This window comes from Pituophis catenifer, unplaced genomic scaffold, assembly GCF_029215685.1.
Source record: "Pituophis catenifer annectens isolate HBS135680 unplaced genomic scaffold, rPitCat1.0.hap2 SCAF_3, whole genome shotgun sequence".
Taxonomy (NCBI): domain Eukaryota; kingdom Metazoa; phylum Chordata; class Lepidosauria; order Squamata; family Colubridae; genus Pituophis; species Pituophis catenifer.
Window position 1 is genome coordinate 37,020,468 of NW_027256883.1, and position 18,621 is coordinate 37,039,088.

Consider the following 18,621-nt stretch of genomic DNA (forward strand, 5'->3'; position numbering starts at 1 on the left):
TATCTGGAACAAATTGTGACTTGTGTTCAGAGTATCTGTTGTACTAATATTTGCAATTGAATATTTATTCTGTCTTTTAATTTTAGCTGTTAAAAATAAAGCAATTCATATGTCAAGTAGTAGAAATAAATAAAAAGTACTTATTGCTTGATGATTGTGTGTGTTAGAAGTTATAAAAAATTGGGGAAAATGAAAAAAAAAAAACCCTTTACCTAATGTTGTCCTCAAATGTCTCCCTACTTTTAATGTGGCAGGACAGATTATACATGAATGTGTATAAATGACATGCTTTTCAGAATATTAAGATTGATCCAGATTTAAACTGGGTTTAAACAATTAGGAGAGGGATTTTAATGGAGATCAGGGATTCCAGCCATTCTGTGTTTCTATTCTGAGGTGAGAGCCTGATTATAGTCTGTTCTTTTCTAGCCTCAGGGAGCAGCAGCTGGGAACTACTACTGTGAGAAGACAAAAGCAGCGTGCTGACCTTCTGTGCATAATTTCTCTCCCCCTCCCTCTGCATTGATAGACATGCCATCTGAAGACTTTAACACGGAAACAGGAATAGTACATCTTCAGAATCTACAGTCTTATTGCCAATGATGCAGGCAGTCAAGGACCCTCATCTAGAATGGCAGGGCATCATTAGGAGCCATGTGGGAATGAGTCTGCTGAGGGGGAGTGGTCCAGTTCACTTTGTTTAAAGGTCAGCTGCTGGCAGAAAAGGGCAGTGTTAAGAAGTATGGAACTACAATAAAATCTGCTGGACATGTGCTCTCATGTGTTCATGTAACGGTGTTGAATTGTAGGGTCTCTTTTTTTCCAGAGTGGCTTGGAGAGATCTGGAAAGCCATAGAGGATGATTGTTCTTGGGCTGAAAAAAGCATAAATTTGACCAAGGTCATGCATATAACAGAGAATTAGTAATTCAGCCTAAACCAAGCTTGCTCTCAGCATGCTTTTATCAGGAATAATAAAGCACCAGCATCCAAACTCTCTTGGAGAGGAGCAACTAGAAAAACAAGATAAGAATTCTCGGTCCAAAAGCTTGCCAGTTCTGAATGGGTCTGTTCCGCAGATTAATACCACACAAAGTGCTCTCATCGCAGCCAAAAAGAACTTCTTACAGAGTTTGCAGGGGGACTCTGATCAGAGGTGTGGCCTTGACCCTGATATATCAGCACATCACAGTAATGCTACTGCTACTTCTTCCAAGACAGTGTTGTCTTTTACACCTTCCAGCTTTTCGAGAATGGGGAATTTCACTGAAAGAAATAATTGCAACAACTCTCCTAGATTAAGTAATGGTGTGTCACCAGCTTCCACACTGCTAGTAATGCCTGGTAGAAAATATCTTGCTATAGTATTGACAGACTCTCGATTCTTTTTGATATGTATGTGTTTCCTGACTTTCATTCAGTCACTAATGGTCTCTGGTTACCTGAGTAGTGTTATCACGACCATTGAGAGAAGATATAGCCTGAAAAGCTCTGAATCTGGGCTATTGGTCAGCTGCTTTGATATTGGCAGCCTTTTAGTAGTGGTTTTCATCAGTTATTTTGGTGGGCAAGGGCGAAGGCCTCTGTGGCTTGCTGTTGGGGGGTTATTTATTGCTCTTGGGGCTGCCATATTTTCTTTACCTCATTTCATCTCTGCACCATATCAAATCCAGGAATTAAACTCCTCTGTTTCTAATGATGGCTTGTGTTTGACTGGAAATAATTCAATGAAAGGGCACCTGGAATTGTCAGGCTGTATGAAGAATTCACGTGGAAATGGCCACTCGCTCTATGTAGCTTTGTTTATTTGTGCCCAAATTCTCATTGGAATGGGCTCCACACCTATCTACACTCTAGGACCAACCTACTTGGATGACAATGTCAAGAAAGAAAACTCATCACTCTATCTAGGTAAGGTTGATATTTGTCCAGATTTTTGTATGATTATTTTGAAAGGAGGCCAACTTCTACTTTAAAGCTTCCAAACTAATGCAGCAGCTTTAAATGTATTTGAATGTTTAGATAGGCAGAGTAGCTAATATTTGCCAGAATAAAGACTTCAATAGCTGTTACTTAATCTTCTAAAAACTTTGTTCCATTATCTTTTATATACTGTATTTTCTTCCATGTTGAAATATCTATGGAAACAATTGAAGTGATACTTATCTCTTTCATGAGGGAAATGGAAAAGGAAATTGTTTCCTTTCCAATGGATTATGTATATGATCTCCCTTCCTCTCTCTCTCTCTGTGTGTATCTCTCTCTCTCTCTCTCTCTCTCTCTCTCTCATATCACATATATACATATGTGTGTAATATTATATATATATATATATATATATATGTATGTATGTATGTATGTATGTATGTATGTATGTATATATATAATATTTTCAATAAAATAAATGTTTAAAGCAGTTTATATTTAAGCAATTTTATCATGTATTTTAACACATAAACCCACAAACAAAATTGCAATAGGAAAACCAGCAATAACAGATATTTTCAATTTATTGTTGACACATAATTTACAGTATAAGTTGCATAACGTCCATGAATTATGCGGAGTTTTAGATCCTGAGTTTTAAAATACAGTGGAAAGATTGTTAGGTAGTTTCAAATCGTTTAAATAGTTCCTGATAAAAGTCCTGTTCGAGTAGAATTTTGATCTCTTGAAGCCAGGAATATTAAGAATAGTTAAAAATGATGTTGGTAAAGCTCTTTCTGTCTGTGCGTCCTAGATGCCAACTATTGTATTGCAATAGTGATATAAAGTAAATCTAGTCTTAAGAACAAAACATATTCTTCAAATATAAAATTGTATCAGAAATTAACTTCTGAGATTTATTTTTGATATGTGTATGTATTTTTTTCTGAAGCATGGAAAACTATTCAGTGGATTTATTCCAGGAAAATACACAATATTTCACATTGATAATCATTCAGTTAATTAGATCTGAAAGGTATTAATGTATGCATGGGCAATAAATTAAGCATTGTAAACAAGTTTTTCTGAGCTTTATGACCTCCTTCATGAAATGCATCACCAGAATCTTGGTAATTCTTGGTTAGATATTATATTTGATCAGATGTTTTTTGTATTACTGTGTTGGAATTATTTATCAGATGTTTATTTTATTACTGTGTTGGATTAAGCAATCAAAGTAGTAACAATATTTAGTAGAGTCAAATGTTTTCAAATTTTTTAGTTCTTACTCTATATATCTAAAAGTCACTTAGAAAATTCTTGTCAAGTTCTCTATTTTCCCCCAGGATCAACTAGAAATAGCTACCCAGTTTTTTTAACTTGGAAAAAGAATTTAATGTTAACTTTTCAAAACAGATGGTAAAACCACTGAGCTTCCATTCCGCAATAATTGATTATATTCACGCTATTGGTTAAATTAAAAAATGCTACAGAACATAATGACCATAGCTTTAGTTACATAAGGACCTGCAGAATGGAATGCTTGAGGTCATACGGTAATCCCCCCTCCCGTCCCGAACTTTCCTTTAAAAAAATTGTAAAAGGTTACATTTCTTTAAAAAAGAAAAATGTTTTGAACACTTTTTCTTAAGGGGACAAATGAAAATCTAGTTTGTTTTTACACAAATGATGGGGAACAAAGCCATCTATGTTTCCTCCTTCCCCCCCCCTCCCGGTCAAATCTGTAATTCCAATACCATTCTAATTGTTGGTGTATCTAGTGACCTGACACATTTTTCTCAGAGTGCACTTACTTAAACTTTATGGCATTGCTTCCTTGGAAACATAAATACGATCCCCAACATTGGACAATACATCCTACCATTTGAAAAGTGTATTCTTAATGTCAGCTCCCTATTTTCACATAATACTAGATATTATATTACCACTTCTTTGTTTCTATATTTGCATTCTGGGTTACTATATTCTCTAATAGATCTTTAAATCCTATTATTGTATAAAAGCAGATTTTATAGATTATATCAAAGCTGCAGCACCTACAACAAAAGCAGAAAGCTGTAGTGCAAAATCAATAATTTAGCTTAAGTTTAGTTATTTTAATCATTCAACTATTCAATAAAATAATACAAGAATATAAATTTTAAATGTGTTTATTGTAAAAGAATTTCAGTGTTCAAGTCATTTAATAGAAGGAAAATACTAGTTCTAGATGGAAGTGCTTGTTATTCTATAAAATAATTGAGTGGCTGACAACCAGTAAGTTAAATCTTTTATCTGGGCAAGATAGAAATAGTTTGAATTAACAGATGCAGGTGTTTATAAGAAGATGAATTTATATAGGTATGGATGAGTTCTCTGTTTATTCTTCTGGCAGAGGATTGTAGATAAGATCTAGCTAGAGAACCAGGCAGTGATTGTTGCTAGACTTGCTTTTACTATCTTTATCGCAAACATCACAAATATGGTTTTTTAAACACAGGATCTTATTGTTATGATTGTGTCTACATAATGTTCAGAATTGGTCTTTGCCAAGTCCAGTTTAACATATTTGTCCGAATGTGCGAATTTTACTTTTCATCTAACAGATAATCCTATTCCATAATACAAACCTGAGAACAGAAAAAGTGAAACTGACATACACAGAGAAGTTGGCTGAGGTAGCTTGAGTGTCTTTGTATTATTGACAAAGCTTCAATTTCCTTTTCAAGCATAGTACCTGAACAGGACTGGTCTTTAGAGGAAGACTTGGTGAGACCCCTGTCTTTAAAAAGAAAAAAGATCACATTACAACATAGTAGATGCTCCAATATTATGGATTGCTAATTCCAATCTGAATATCATAAATTCATAGTAACATCTACTCATTCTGCTCTAGTTTTGTTTCAAGAACTTCTACACAATGTTTAAATTTTAAAAGAATCAAAGAACATTCCAAACAAGAAAATAGCAATGTTTGTGCTATGCTAAGTACTCAAAACATCATTCTTTGGATGTTGAAGCAGGATGTTGAGACTTGGGATAGCTGCTTCGGAAGCTTCGTCAGATTTTTTGCTTCTAAATATGCAAAGAAAGAAAAAAGATAACTTCTGCTTGAACTGAAATACAGGCAGTCTTTGGCTTACAACCATTTGATTAACAACTGTTCAAAGTTAAGATGGCATTGAAAAGTGACTTACAACTGGTCCTCACTATGAGCATCACAGTGTCTCCACAAGTCATGAGCCCATGGCAAGTGGTATGTATTTATAATGGTTGCAGCATCCAAGGGTCATGTGCTAACCATTTGCAACCTTCCCAAGCAGCTTTCAACAAGCAAAGTCAATAGAGGATACAGGATTTGCTTAGCATCCATCTGATTTGCTTAATGACTATGGCAACAAATATTGTAAAAGAGGGCACTACTTGTTTAGTGACTACATTTCTTAACAACAGTAGTTCTAGTCCCAGTTATACTCATAGGTTGAGGACAACCTAAAATAGTCAAACACATATGTGCATATATGTGTAAGTGTGAAGATGGCCCAGGAGAACTTTTGAAGAAGCTTCACAAAGTTGTCCATAGGATACTGCTGCATCAATGCATCGATTCATCAGTGGAAAAGAGATTTATTCTTTTCAGCACATTCCATGAAATACTCTTTAAATTTTTGCACAGCCTTAAAAGCAATAATAAACAACAGCAATAATAAAATGGGTACAGATAACTAGGTAAAGCAACCATGGCAGTTTGTGAAAAATATTCTAGTAGCTAGTTTGGTGTGTTTAAGACTCCAAACTAAAACCTGGGAGTTGTGAGTCTTGGGCATGAAGCCAGCTGGATAACCTGGACCAGTCACTGTTAGGCCTAGGAAAAAGGCACTGGCAAACCACCATCACCAACACACACACACACACACTAAACTGGCAAGAAAACTGCAGGGAATAGTTCAGACAGTCATCAGGAGTCAAAGGTGACTCAAAGGAACAAAGATAAATACAGGTAGTCTTCAATTTACAACTGTGATGGACCCTGCCCACCATAGTAATTAGTGATGTCGTAAAACAGATCAGTCACATTACTGACCTGATTTTATGACTTTTTTTGTGGTAGTCATTAAGTGAATCACCATGCTTATTAAGAGAAATCATGATTGGTAATTTAAGCAGGTGCTATGGGCGTAATTTTGCAGAGAACTGGAAGTGCTGGTTTTCAGCAAAGCTATCGTAAAATGGGTTATATGAGTGCAGGATGCTGCAGATGGCCATAAATGTGGCCATGTGGCCTAGTGCCCAAAGTTTGGTCATGTGATGTTGGAACTGACCACCTGACCATTGGAATTTCAAATCTGGGTCGTAAGGTACGTCTGTCATAATTTCAAACAGTTGTTAAATAACTGTTTGTAAATGGAGGACTACCTTTAGTCTATATTTTTAAAAACTGCTTAACATTTAAAGGATAAATCAAGGAGAGAGTTCCTGTTTCTGCAAACTTAGGAAGGAGAACACTGCTCAGACATCTGAGACTGGAAGAACATGGTTAGTCCCACTCAATATACCTTAAGCAAGAGAATAATCAGAATCCAGTCCATGACTTGACAGGATGGATAATTTGTAAACATTGTTTCCAATATCCTGTCTAATGAATTGTTTGTACTCTGATATTTCAGTACCAAGCCTCCTTATACCCATCTGGTACCAGTTAGCTGGTGTTCCTTTACTCCCAAGTAGCATGGCCTTCTAACCTCACTGAATCAAATTCCTGTTCATTATGACTGCAAGACATTACTAATACTTTGGGATCAGGACAGACGGAACTATGTCAGACACTCAGAAGAGTTAGGAAGGATTTTAATGTAAGCTTTATTCACAGACCCTGAGCTCTAGCTAGGTTCATGGATTCTGCCACTGTTCATTACCATTTCCCTTTCTTCTGCTTCAAAGTCTGGGGTGTATATAGTTTGCTGGGTCCTATCTAGCAAACTACACTAGCTTAGTTCTGGTAATTGCAAGGGCAGATGGCTGACATTTCATTCTATTTACAGTAATAATTAGTTTGTACAGGTCCTCAAATTTGTTTGATGGCATCAACTCAAGTTTATTTGTTGTCTTTCACTTCCTATACAGTACTTTGCTCAGGCTTGTCAAGAATAGTTGTTTCTAATTGTTATCTATTCACATCATCTGCTAGAGTATGTGAGTTTCTTGCTAATTACCACCCAAGTGGTGCTGTCAGTCTTTATCTCATTCAGGAGCAATTGCAGTTCATGGAACCCTCTCAGTAAATGTCTCCAATTCATAATTCAAAAATGTGCCTCTTTTTTTTCTCAGTCTGTGTTCATGTTTCTTTGCTGTATGTTACATTATCATTGTTTTAACAATTCTGATTTTTGTTGTCATAGATATGCCTTGATTCTTACTGTGTTTCATCATTACCTTACTTTCAAGCATTAATCCTTTTTTGTACATCTGCAGCAGTTATTGTCCTGACCAAGGAAAGAAAATCACCTGTCATATTCATTTCTTCATTATGACTTCACTATCAACTATGAATTCATGAAACATACTGTTTGACATACAGTAGTAGCCAAAATTTTAGAAACCTTTTGGGGAAAGTGTATTTTCTAAAACTTAACTAATAACACCACTTTTTTTGGGAGTAATACCATAAAATTATGTATCAATGGAAAGATAATTTAATCAAGAATGTAATGCAATAATACTGTCTTTCTAGCATTTAATTTGAAGAGGATAAACCAGACAGTAGTTTAAGTTGAAGAGGATAACAGACAGTATAAATATTTAGCTTGAAGAAGATAAACAGACAGTAAGGTCAGTCTTTTCAAAAACTGGAAGGATAGCTGTGGGCCAGAGTAGCTGATGCCACAATGAATTTGTTTGTAAGATGCCAAGGGACTTTTGGTGTTTTTTCTGAGATTGTCGTTTTTCAACTTTAGGCAAGAAAATTGAATTAACAGCTATACTGCAGCAGGGGCTGTGATACTGCTATTGTGTGTTGGTATGTGTATTTCGTCATGTATGTAGGGTTGTGCATGTAACATCTCTGCTGCATTGGGTGCCAGTTTTTTCCTGGATCCAATTTGAAGAGTTGGTTATTACCTTTAAGGTCCTTCATGGTATGGGACCAGGTTACGTGATGAACTGTCGTCTCCCTATTTCATTGACCTGTCCCATCCAAAATTTCAATGGCAGGGTCCAGGAAGAAAGCCTTTTGTACTGCTGCTCGCACTTTATGGAACATCTTGTCCCCAGAGATGAGGGGCGCCCCATGCTTTTTGCCTTTCAGAAAGGTGTCAAGACCTGGCTCTGGCAATTGGCATGGGAATTAAACAGTGTTACACAACCTTGGGGGGGGGGGGCGAGGTGACTTAAGTGCATACCCCCATCTTTTTAAACTCTTGTAATTTTTAACTTTTTAATTTTATTTTAATTCTGTGATGATGCATTCATTTTAGTGGTTCTGGATTGGTTTCAAGGTTTGGGAGTTGCGGGCACCATGCGATAGTGGTTCTTCTGTCTCAAGAACAAATTTCAATTGGTTTTGACTGAAGGAAGGGAAGATCATTCTTTCTTTCATTCATTCATTCAGAATTAATATGGTTCCCATCTCCTTGCCATGACTTTGTGTACTTACATGGTCTCAATACCCCATCTATGAGGTATCTCAGGGTTACCTCTTGTTTAACATCTCTTCAATGTCTGGAAGCCAATTGTGCCACTATCATTATCATTTCTTGCTCACTCTCCTAAGCTTCTAGAGGCAGCAAGTGAGGAAAACGCATAGAAGAGAGTGGGGTGGCTACTCGTGGGCAAACTCTTATATTGTTTGTCATTGGATGGCAATTTTATTGCTGGGCTGACTGCTCTGGCTTCTTTCAGCACATCTTCTACTGTATAGACAGAAATGACATGAAAGTACAGCAGCTGTAGCTGCTTTTAGCAAAGTGCTCCTTGTTCTTATTTTACCCTTGAACACCAGATATTTTAAAGTATTTTCAAACTGTCTCCAGTTGGAAATTTAAGGAGTGAAATATGGGATATGTCTAGAAAAAAGGATGTATGTTAACTCTGTTGCACACATATATTCAGACTTTATCATATTTGCCATATTTATTGTAATGAGGGCTGAAAGAGAGTGACCGTCTCAAGGTCACTCAGCCTCTCTAAAACAGTATTAGAACTCAGTCTTGCCAACTCCTAGTTCAGTTCCCTAAACACTAGTCAAAGTGACTCTCATATAAATCTAATAATCCTCGGTATAGCAATTGATGTGTACAGAATTTGGCAACTTTACTATTTGTTTCAGATTCAATATTTAGCCATCAGGAACATTATTAGAAGAGTCATGATTGATACATGGGTAGAACAGCAAAACATGAGGAACTTAGCTGATTGAATTTTCTGAATAAAGCTGTTATACCTGTCCTCCAAGATCTTAGATATCATAATATCAAATCTAGTCAGCAAGAATCTTCTACTGTACTATGTGAAACATGCAGAATGTTGGAAAACATAGTTGGCTAAAGTAAATGATCTTCTGCTTAGAGCAGCTGTACCATAATTGGGAGCAAGATCTAGACTTCAGCCTTTTGGTAATTTAGATGCCTCGTCTACGGATCCTCTTTTTCTGGTACCAAGATGTCCTGTAACCTTTGTTTAGAATATGATTTCACAATGAAAACTTTGTGAGCTGTAGCCAAAGAAGGTGTGAGGGCTGGAAATTCAAAATATATATTTTTTTCTCTAGAGTTGCAGAGCAAATATACTCAAATGCATTTCCCCCTGTAGTTCAATTTATCTTGCTCTTCTCTTCTAAAAGAAGAGTTTACCTGGAAGGTAACAAATAGCCCAGTGACAATGGCCAATTGGGGTCTATTTCTTTGGTTGTAGCCAATGGGAAAAAATATTTCTGTCCTTATTTATCCATTCCAGGGACAGCTAATTGTAATTTTAAGGAAAAATTAACATTTCACCAGAAGGTCTTGGTGAGTTTTGACCAAACTCCCACCTCCCAGTTTATTATTTTTGTTATTGCTTTGAAGTTGTGTAATCCTTTGGAAGCATGTTTCTTTTATGCTAATGTAAGCCTTCAAGTTTTAAAAATAGTCTTCCTGGCACCCAGTAAGAGATATGGATTTATAAGATCCAAATTTAGAACATCAGATAACATCCAAAAAGGATATTAATCAACCACCAAACAATAGCATTAAGGTGGACTTTTAACTTTCAGCTAGCAGTGGCCTATGCCTGGTTATAATAATAATAAAAAAGGTTACATACATACTGATAAATGTGAGTTTATGTTGTGGACCATCTTCTTGTCTTGATGGCATGCTTACCAAAAGCTAAATATATTATAGAATATATATGTATCTCCTTACACAGTAAATGCTCGTTTCACTCCTGATATTCCACATCTGATTTCCTTCCCTTACCACTCTCTCTTCCATTCTCTCATTTTTCCCCCTTCTAGAATGCGAATAAATCTTTTTTCTTTTTGCTTAAAAGAACTTATTTATTAGTGGCAACAAATAGGTGGTTAAAAAAAAGGTTCAGTAAACCTGGAGACAAATATATGTGATCTCCTTCCGATCTTTATTTGTACACTAAAAGTTGAATATCTCTCACGTTCGTCTCATTTAATGGGAAGTGGTAGATACTGATATTGCTAGTAGGACATTTTAAAAGAACATTTAGAATGTACCTACCTCCCAATAATTTTCATACAGAAAGAAATAGAGACAGCATCTGTTATTTTTATCTGTACTATACAATATTTCTCCTTACTATAAAACTTCGTTACATAATTTCTGCTTGACTAACAGCTGCTGCACATTGCAGTGTTATGCGTGGCAGATATAAAGTAGAGCTATATATTATTTAAGTGACTTATGTCTGAATCCTGATGTAAATGATTTTAAAACTCATTTTAGGTCCATGAATTTTTAATTGTATTAACTGTCTGGAAAATATCTAATTTTATTAATTACTTTCCTCAATTCTGTTAGTTTTTCATGTCTTTTAAATGGTATAATCTATCTCATAATTTAGGATAAAAATTATCATTCTTTTCACCTCTATGCCCATTTCCCCAAAAGCATGTGTAAGACTGGATTGTTATTCTGTGTTAAGATTTTAATTGCATTTCTTAATCCATATAAAAACACAATTAAAATCTAACATACAATCACATCCTAACAGATGGATTATATATTTATATATCGATTGTAGATAAATAATTACTTCATCAATGGCTATTTAAATTTGCAATTTTACTTGAATTTGATTCCTATTCCAAATAATTTGTATCTTATTCAATCACAATTTATCTGTTAATTAAAATGTGCTAATTACTCCTGGATTTAATTGATTATAAATATGAATAATAATATTCTGGTAGTCAAGGTATTATTTATTTCTGAAATTATGATACTTGAAATATGAAACCTGTAAATTATGCAAATTCTTGTTAATATGTGTTCTCTTGATATTACAAGGAAGTATAAGATGGAGAATGTACTGTAAAACAGAAAGAGATTGGTATTTACAACATAGATTTACTCACTCAAACATACACTCCCATACTTCTTTATTAAGGCCATGTTATTTATGCTACTTGATAATCATTCTAACTTGTCAATAGAATTCATTAATAAGACACATCTTAATAGCACTTAAAATTCAGTGTTCAATAAAATACATAATCAAATTCAGGGTAAATGAGGAAAATAATCTGTATTTAAAGACCAGAGCTATTGAGAATTTTTGAAAAGGTTGATTTGCTTTTCCAAACTTAAAATGTTTTGAAAGGCAAAATATTACTAATAATACATAAATGTAATCTATCAGTTTCAGTTTGGAAGTTGAATGCTTATTTTATTTTCCATGACCATAGTGCTCAAGAAATTTTTCTGGCACATTTGCTAGTGAATGAATGAAAGTTCTACATATATAAATATTGAGCTATTTTTAAATTCAGTTGACAGTTCCCAACTTAATTTACAAAGTAAAACAGAACTGGAATATAAACAAGCAGTGATCTGCCATTTTTGGAAGGGCTGCACCGTCCTTTGGATTTTAAGGCAAAAAGGTATTCAGCCAATGTGGGTACAATGATATGATGTCTGCAACTCCTTAAAGCAGCTGTATCATTTGCCAAGTTGGGCAGCTGCCCTCCACAACTGTAGCAGGATCCCAGGATATAACAGGATAACCTGGATAGCTCAGCAGACTAATGCATTGTAATTTAACTCCAGCTGTCTGCAATTAGTAAGTTCGAATCTTGCCAGGCTCAAGGTTGACTCAGCCTTCCATCCTTTCTAAGGTAGGTAAATTGAGGACCCAGTTTGTGGGGGCAATAAGCTGACTTTGTAAAAATATACAAAAGTATGAAGGCTATTGCTTAACACATTGTAAGCTGCCCTGAGTCTCCGGAGAAGGGCGGCATATAAATCAAATAAAAAAAACAACATGTGGATTTAAGCAACCTCACCTCCAGAGTGGCTTAGGCTGGAACATACTTTCCCAAAACTTTTTTCTCTCATGCACAGAGAATATAGGAAAAAGACAGAAATTGTAGAAAAAAGAACAGATAGCTGTGATGGATGTACAAAAGCCCAGGAAAGCGCTTAGTTTCCTGCTCTTTTATTCTTGAAATTGATTAAATTATTATAGCATATTGTTTGATGTATTTTGGATTTTCTTTCCTCTTTTATAGCTATCATGTATGTAATGGGAGCTCTTGGTCCTGCAGCAGGATATTTATTAGGAGGAGTTCTTATTGGATTTTATGTACATCCTACAAGTACTGTTCACATTGACCAAAGTGACCCACGGTTCATTGGTAACTGGTAAGCTGCAACCATGTGGGGGGGTTTATGTGCAAGATAGCAATAATGTTTAACATTTGATCATCATTTGATCAGTAATATTTAACATCTGATCATGTATTCTTTGATCCTGTATGCTGTGTTTTGAATAGCTGTAGCCAAAGACAGATTTATAGATTGTTCAAATGCTGCTAACTTTACAACCATTTACTTATCATTCTGTTTCTATATTTTGGGAATATTTAAACTAAAAAAGTTACCCTCTGAAAAATAAAAAAGTAATAATAATAATGGAGCTGATGTGTTACTTTTCCACCTGGCATTTTTTAATGTACCCTACATGTTTCTACTTGTGTGTTCAAGTTTCTGGCACAGCTTGCCAACATTATAGGAAGATGAATAGAGTAGAGTAGAGTAGAGTAGAGTAGAGTAGAGTAGAGTAGAGTAGAGTAGAGTAGAGTAGAATGTTCCTTGTAAGTTTGAATGGTTGCTTTGCAACTGGTCATTAAATAAGGATCATCTATATGATGCTTATCTGCTTTGGATGCAGCTTTTGTGATTTCCAAATAACTTATATGACAATTGTTTTATAGGACGAACAATAATACAAAGTGTAAATTTCTGCTTTCTGTTATAGAGGGTTCGCGTTCGTGTGTATATAGCAATAGCACTTAGACTTATATACTGCTTCACAGTGCTTTACAGCCCTCTCTAAGCGGTTTACAGAGTCAGCAGCATATTGCCCTTAACAATCTGGGTCCTCATTTATGTAATAAATATAACCCTATTTGTAAATGTTATTTCTTACCTTTTGATTTTAGGTGGAGTGGATTCCTTATTTGTGCTAGTGTGATGCTTCTTGTTATACTTCCAATGTTTGCCTTTCCCAAAAAACTCCCACCTCGACATAAGAAAAAGAAAAAAAAGATGCACTCTGATAGTGTTTCAGGTGATGATGATGATATTGTGAAAGAAAAAGTGAATTGCAAAAATGAGCTAGACCCGGAAATTCCTACATCAATGGGCTTTGGAAAGAATGTTAAAGGTAAAGAATTTCCTGTTTGAAAAAAATCAGATTAAGATGAAACTTAAATTCAGAGAATTATTATTTGTTGTTGAAAACTGGTACAAAAATATATTTATTTATTTAAAAGTAGCACTAAAGTAGAACACTTTGGTTCAATTGGTTGTACATTAGTTGCAGGGTAAATTGTTTCACTCAAAAAATCAATATTGAGCCCTTCCAAGCCTAATCGGGCAGTCTGTAATCCATAAACAGCCTTTATCAAGCTTGAATAGCTTGATAAGGTAAAGGTAAAGGTAAAGGTTCCCCTCGCACATATGTGCTAGTTGTTTCTGACTCTAGAGGGCAGTGCTCATCTCTGTTTCAAAGCTAAAGAGCCAGCGCTGTCCAAAGATGTCTCCGTGGTCATGTGGCCAGCATGACTAAACGTCAAAGGCACACGGAACGCTGTTACCTTCCCACCAAAAATGGTTCCTATTTTTCTACTTGCATTTTTTACGTGCTTTTGAACTGCTAGGTTGGCACAAGTAACGGGAGCTCACCCCATTACGCGACACTAGGGATTCGAACTGCTGAACTGCCGACCTCTCAATCGACAAGCTCAGTGTAAAGCTATGTAAATCCTATCTATTATTTTCTGCTTTTATCAGCATTATGAAAAATAGTTTTTGGTTAAGGATGCTGGACAAAAGGAAGAGGTTGAATACATTCTCCTCAGTCAACAATAGGACACTTTTTCCAGGTCAAGAGCTATACTGCCTTTGTGGGAATAATTAAAATGCTTTTTTTGTTGTTTTTCATTTGCTTTGCATTTTGATCCTTCTCCCCCAAATTATATTTATAGAAATATCTGTGTTCATCATATAGAAGCATAGTCATAAAACATATGCTCCCTTTTTCAGTTAATTTGTGGCATAACAAAGATGAAAGACTAGTTTTATCCTCATTGTGGCATGCAAGATAGATTGTACTATTCTTTTTTCTGGCCACTTTTTTAAAGTAGGGATAAAAATTGGGCTCTTTCCAGTGTGTGAACAGTTTGGCTGAGGTTCCACTATAGCCAGATTTTCATCTCCAACATAAAATGGACATCATGCATTTAAACCTCAGCTTCTCTACTGTTCTGTGATAAATATGTAAATTGTGCTTAATGAAGAAGAAGAGCGATGAGGACATAAGGGCTAGTTTCAACATTTGTGTTTCTAGATATTGGTCACAGTCAGACATTATCCCAGTTTTGGAAACATACTTTATGAATCTGTAAGCAAATGCTATGATCATACCCACACTTCTTGATATTTAGAGTGTTTAGAGTTTAGAGTTTATTGGATTTCTATACCGCCCTTCTCTCGGGGGACTCAGGGTGGTGTACAGCCACATTAAAAGACATGAATTTATAAAATTTAAACCAATTAAAACAAATATATACAATTTGGCCCTCAAGTAAAACACACATACACCCATTTAAAATTCATATTAGGCCAGTCCGGCTTGCTGAAACAGGAAGGTCTTTAGGGCACGGCGAAAAGTAAGCAGGTCGGGGCTAAGACGAAGCTCTAGGGGCAGCTCATTCCAAAGGGCTGGTGCCCCCACAGAGAAAGCTCTCCCCCTGGGTGTCACCAGTCGGCATTGTTTGGCCGACGGCACCCTGAGGAGCCCCTCTCTATGGGAGCGTAATGGCCGGTGGGAGGTTGTTGATGGCAGAAGGCGGTCTCGTATGTATCCCGGTCCTAAGACATGGAGTGCTTTAAAGGTGGTGACCAACACCTTGAATCGCACTCGGAAGACCAACGGGAGCCAGTGCAGCTTGCGCAGGAGGGGTGTTACATGGGTGCGCCGAGTCTCACCCATAACCACCCGCGCAGCCGCATTCTGGACCAGCTGGAGCCTCCGAGTGCTCTTCAAGGGGAGCCCCATGTAGAGAGTGCTGCAGTAGTCCAGACAGGATGTGACGAGGGCATGAGTGACTGTGCGCAGGGCATCCCGGTCCAGAAAGGAACGCAACTGGTGCATCAGGTGAACCCGATAGAAAGGTCCCATGGCCACGGCTGTCATGTGCTCTTCCAAAGACAGCCGTGCATCCAGGAGAACACCCAAGTTGCGAGCCCTCTCTGTGGGGGCCAAGATCTCACCCCCAATAGTCAGTGATGGCACCAGCTGACTATACCGGGACGCCGGAAGCCACAGCCACTCAGTCTTGGAGGGGTTGAGTTTGAGCCTGTTTCTCCCCATCCAGATACGCACGGCCTCCAGGCACCGGGACATCACGTCAAGGCATCATTGGAGTGGAGATGTACAGCTGAGTGTCGTCAGCGTACTGATGGAATCTAACTCCGAAACCACAGATGATCTCGCCCAGCGGCTTCACATAAATGTTGAACAGAAGAGGCGAGAGGACAGACCCTTGCGGCACCCCACACACAAGGCGCCTTGAGGTCGACCTCTGCCCCCCTGCCAACACAAACTGCATACGGTCGGAGAGGAAGGAGAAGAACCACCGCAACACGGTGCCCTCCACTCCTAACCCCTCCAATCGTCGCAGCATGATACCATGGTCGATGGTATCAAAAGCCGCTGAGAGATCTAATAGGACCAGGACAGAGGAACAACCCCTGTCCCGAGCCCTCCAGAGATCATCAACCAATGCAACCAATGCCGTTTACGTGTTGTGCCCTGGCCTGAAGCCCGACTGGAACGGGTCTAGATAATCGGCTTCATCCAGGTACTGGGGCAGTTGTTGCGCTACCACACTCTCAACAACCTTCGCCACGAAGCGAAGGTTGGAGACTGGGCGATAATTCACTAATGTAGCCGGATCCAGGGAAGGCTTCTTGAGGAGAGGACTCACCACTGCCTCTTTCAAAGAGGCGGGGGGAAGTAACCCTCACTTAAAGAAGTGTTAATAATCCCCTGGAGCCAGCCTTGTGTAACCTCCCGGGAGGCCAGCACCAACCAGGAGGGACACGGATCCAACAAACGTGGCAGCGCTAAACCTCCCCAGAATCCTGTCCACATCCTCGGAAGTCACAGGTTCAAACCCCTCCCAGATAACATTCTCAAGATTCCCCTCCATCACTCCATCTGGATCTACCCAATCAGAGTCCAGAGCTTCCCGAATCTGAGTGACTTTGCCATGCAGGAATTGCACAAAATCCTCAGCGCCGCCCTGCAAGGGGTCTTCCCTCGCTCCCAGGTGAAGGAGGAAGCGGGTCACCCTAAACAGGGCTGCTGGGCGATTCTCTGCAGACCCGATAAGAGTGGGAAAATAGTTAAATTTCGCCGCTTTTATCGCCACTAGGTAGATCTTAATATGAGACCTCACCAGTGTTCGGTCAGATTTGGACAGACTGGCCCTCCAATCACTCTCCAGGTGTCTTTTCCGGCGCTTCATCTCTCTCAGCTTCTCGGAGAACCAGGGAGCCAATTGAAATCGGCACCGGGTCAGAGGCCGCAAAGGCACGACACAATCCAAAGCTCCGGCGGCCGCCCTATCCCAGGCGGCCACCAGCTCTTCAGTCGTACCGTGAGCCAGAGTCTCAGGGAATGGCCCAAGCTCCGTCAGGAACCTATCCGGGTCCATCAGGCTCCTGGGACGGAACCACCTGGTCGGTTCTGTCTCCCTGCGGCGAGGTGTAGTGGTTCAAAAGTCCATGCGAAGGAGGGAGTGATCAGCCCATGACAAGATTTCGATGACTAAATCCCCTCTTTCCAGATCACTCTGCCACTGACCAGAGACAAAAATCAAGTCCAGAGTGTGTCCCCCCATGTGAGTAGGGCCTTGAACTATTTGGGTCAGGTCCAAGGCCGTCATGGAAGCCAAGAACTCCCGAGCTGCCATAGACGTTTCATCGACAGATGGCAGGTTTAAATCCCCCATAACCATAAGCCTGGGGGTATCAACCGCCACCCCGGCTATCACGTCACGCAGCTTGGACAGGGCCGCTGCCACACAGCAGGGAGCCAAGTACGTACTCAGCAGGCCCATCTGCACCCCACGACCCCACTTCACAAGGAGGGACTCACATCCGGCTATCTGAGGTATAGTGGTCTCCCTCGGACATAGACTTTCTTTAATAATAACTGCCACCCTCCCGCCCCTACCCTGGACCCTCGGCTGATGAAACGCCCGGAAACCCGGTCGGCATATTTCAGTCAGGGGCACCCCCCCCCTTCTGGGCCCAACCAGGTCTCCGTAATACCCGCCAGATCCGCTCCCCCCTCCTGAATAAGGTCGTAAATGAGGGGGGCCTTATTTACCACAGATCTGGCATTGCACAACATCAGCCGAAGGCTCAGGCCCTGAGAGTCTGTGCTACCTGGGGAACGAGTAAAGCCTTGGGGACCGGAGTGCGCAATCGCATGAAAATAGCAAGAGCGCACTCCCATAACATAATATGGGCCCCTGCTTCCACCATATCTGCCCCTCCCACTCACAGTACAGATCATACGGCCCTTGTAAGGTCGAGCTCTAGCCCCCTCCCTGGTGTCCAACCCCGCATCCTTGATGCCGCTGCCCTCTGCCGGACCCAGCCGTGACCCTTGTGGGTTCTCCCCCACTCCCACTCTGGTCATCCCTGAACCCCTTAAAATTTTAGTTAACAATGCATTTAAAAAACCCCTTAATCCCCTCTTTGACGCATGCCATCTCTCGGGGTTCCAAAACCCGTCATCAAGATAGGCCCTCGAAAACATGGAGGGCCAAACCTGCGAGAGTGGGGAATCTCGCAGCGCAAGAAGCTTGGACCTTGGGTACATCCAAAACTCTGGGATGATGGTACAAATAAGGCCGAGGAGTCCACAATGATAAACCCAAAAACGTCCAGGA

General features: G+C 39.1%; 1 protein-coding gene across 1 annotated transcript in view; it reads left to right on the forward strand.

Annotated features, from left to right (window-relative positions):
- Positions 1 to 955: 955 nt before the first annotated feature.
- The window catches only part of SLCO5A1 (solute carrier organic anion transporter family member 5A1), a 34,903-nt gene continuing 17,237 nt past the window's right edge, over positions 956 to 18,621 (forward strand). Inside the window, exons 1-3 of the mRNA XM_070942225.1 lie at positions 956 to 1,910; positions 12,661 to 12,793; positions 13,594 to 13,817. Of these exons, the coding sequence (XP_070798326.1) occupies positions 956 to 1,910; positions 12,661 to 12,793; positions 13,594 to 13,817 (1,312 nt within the window). The remainder of the gene's footprint in view (positions 1,911 to 12,660; positions 12,794 to 13,593; positions 13,818 to 18,621) is intronic.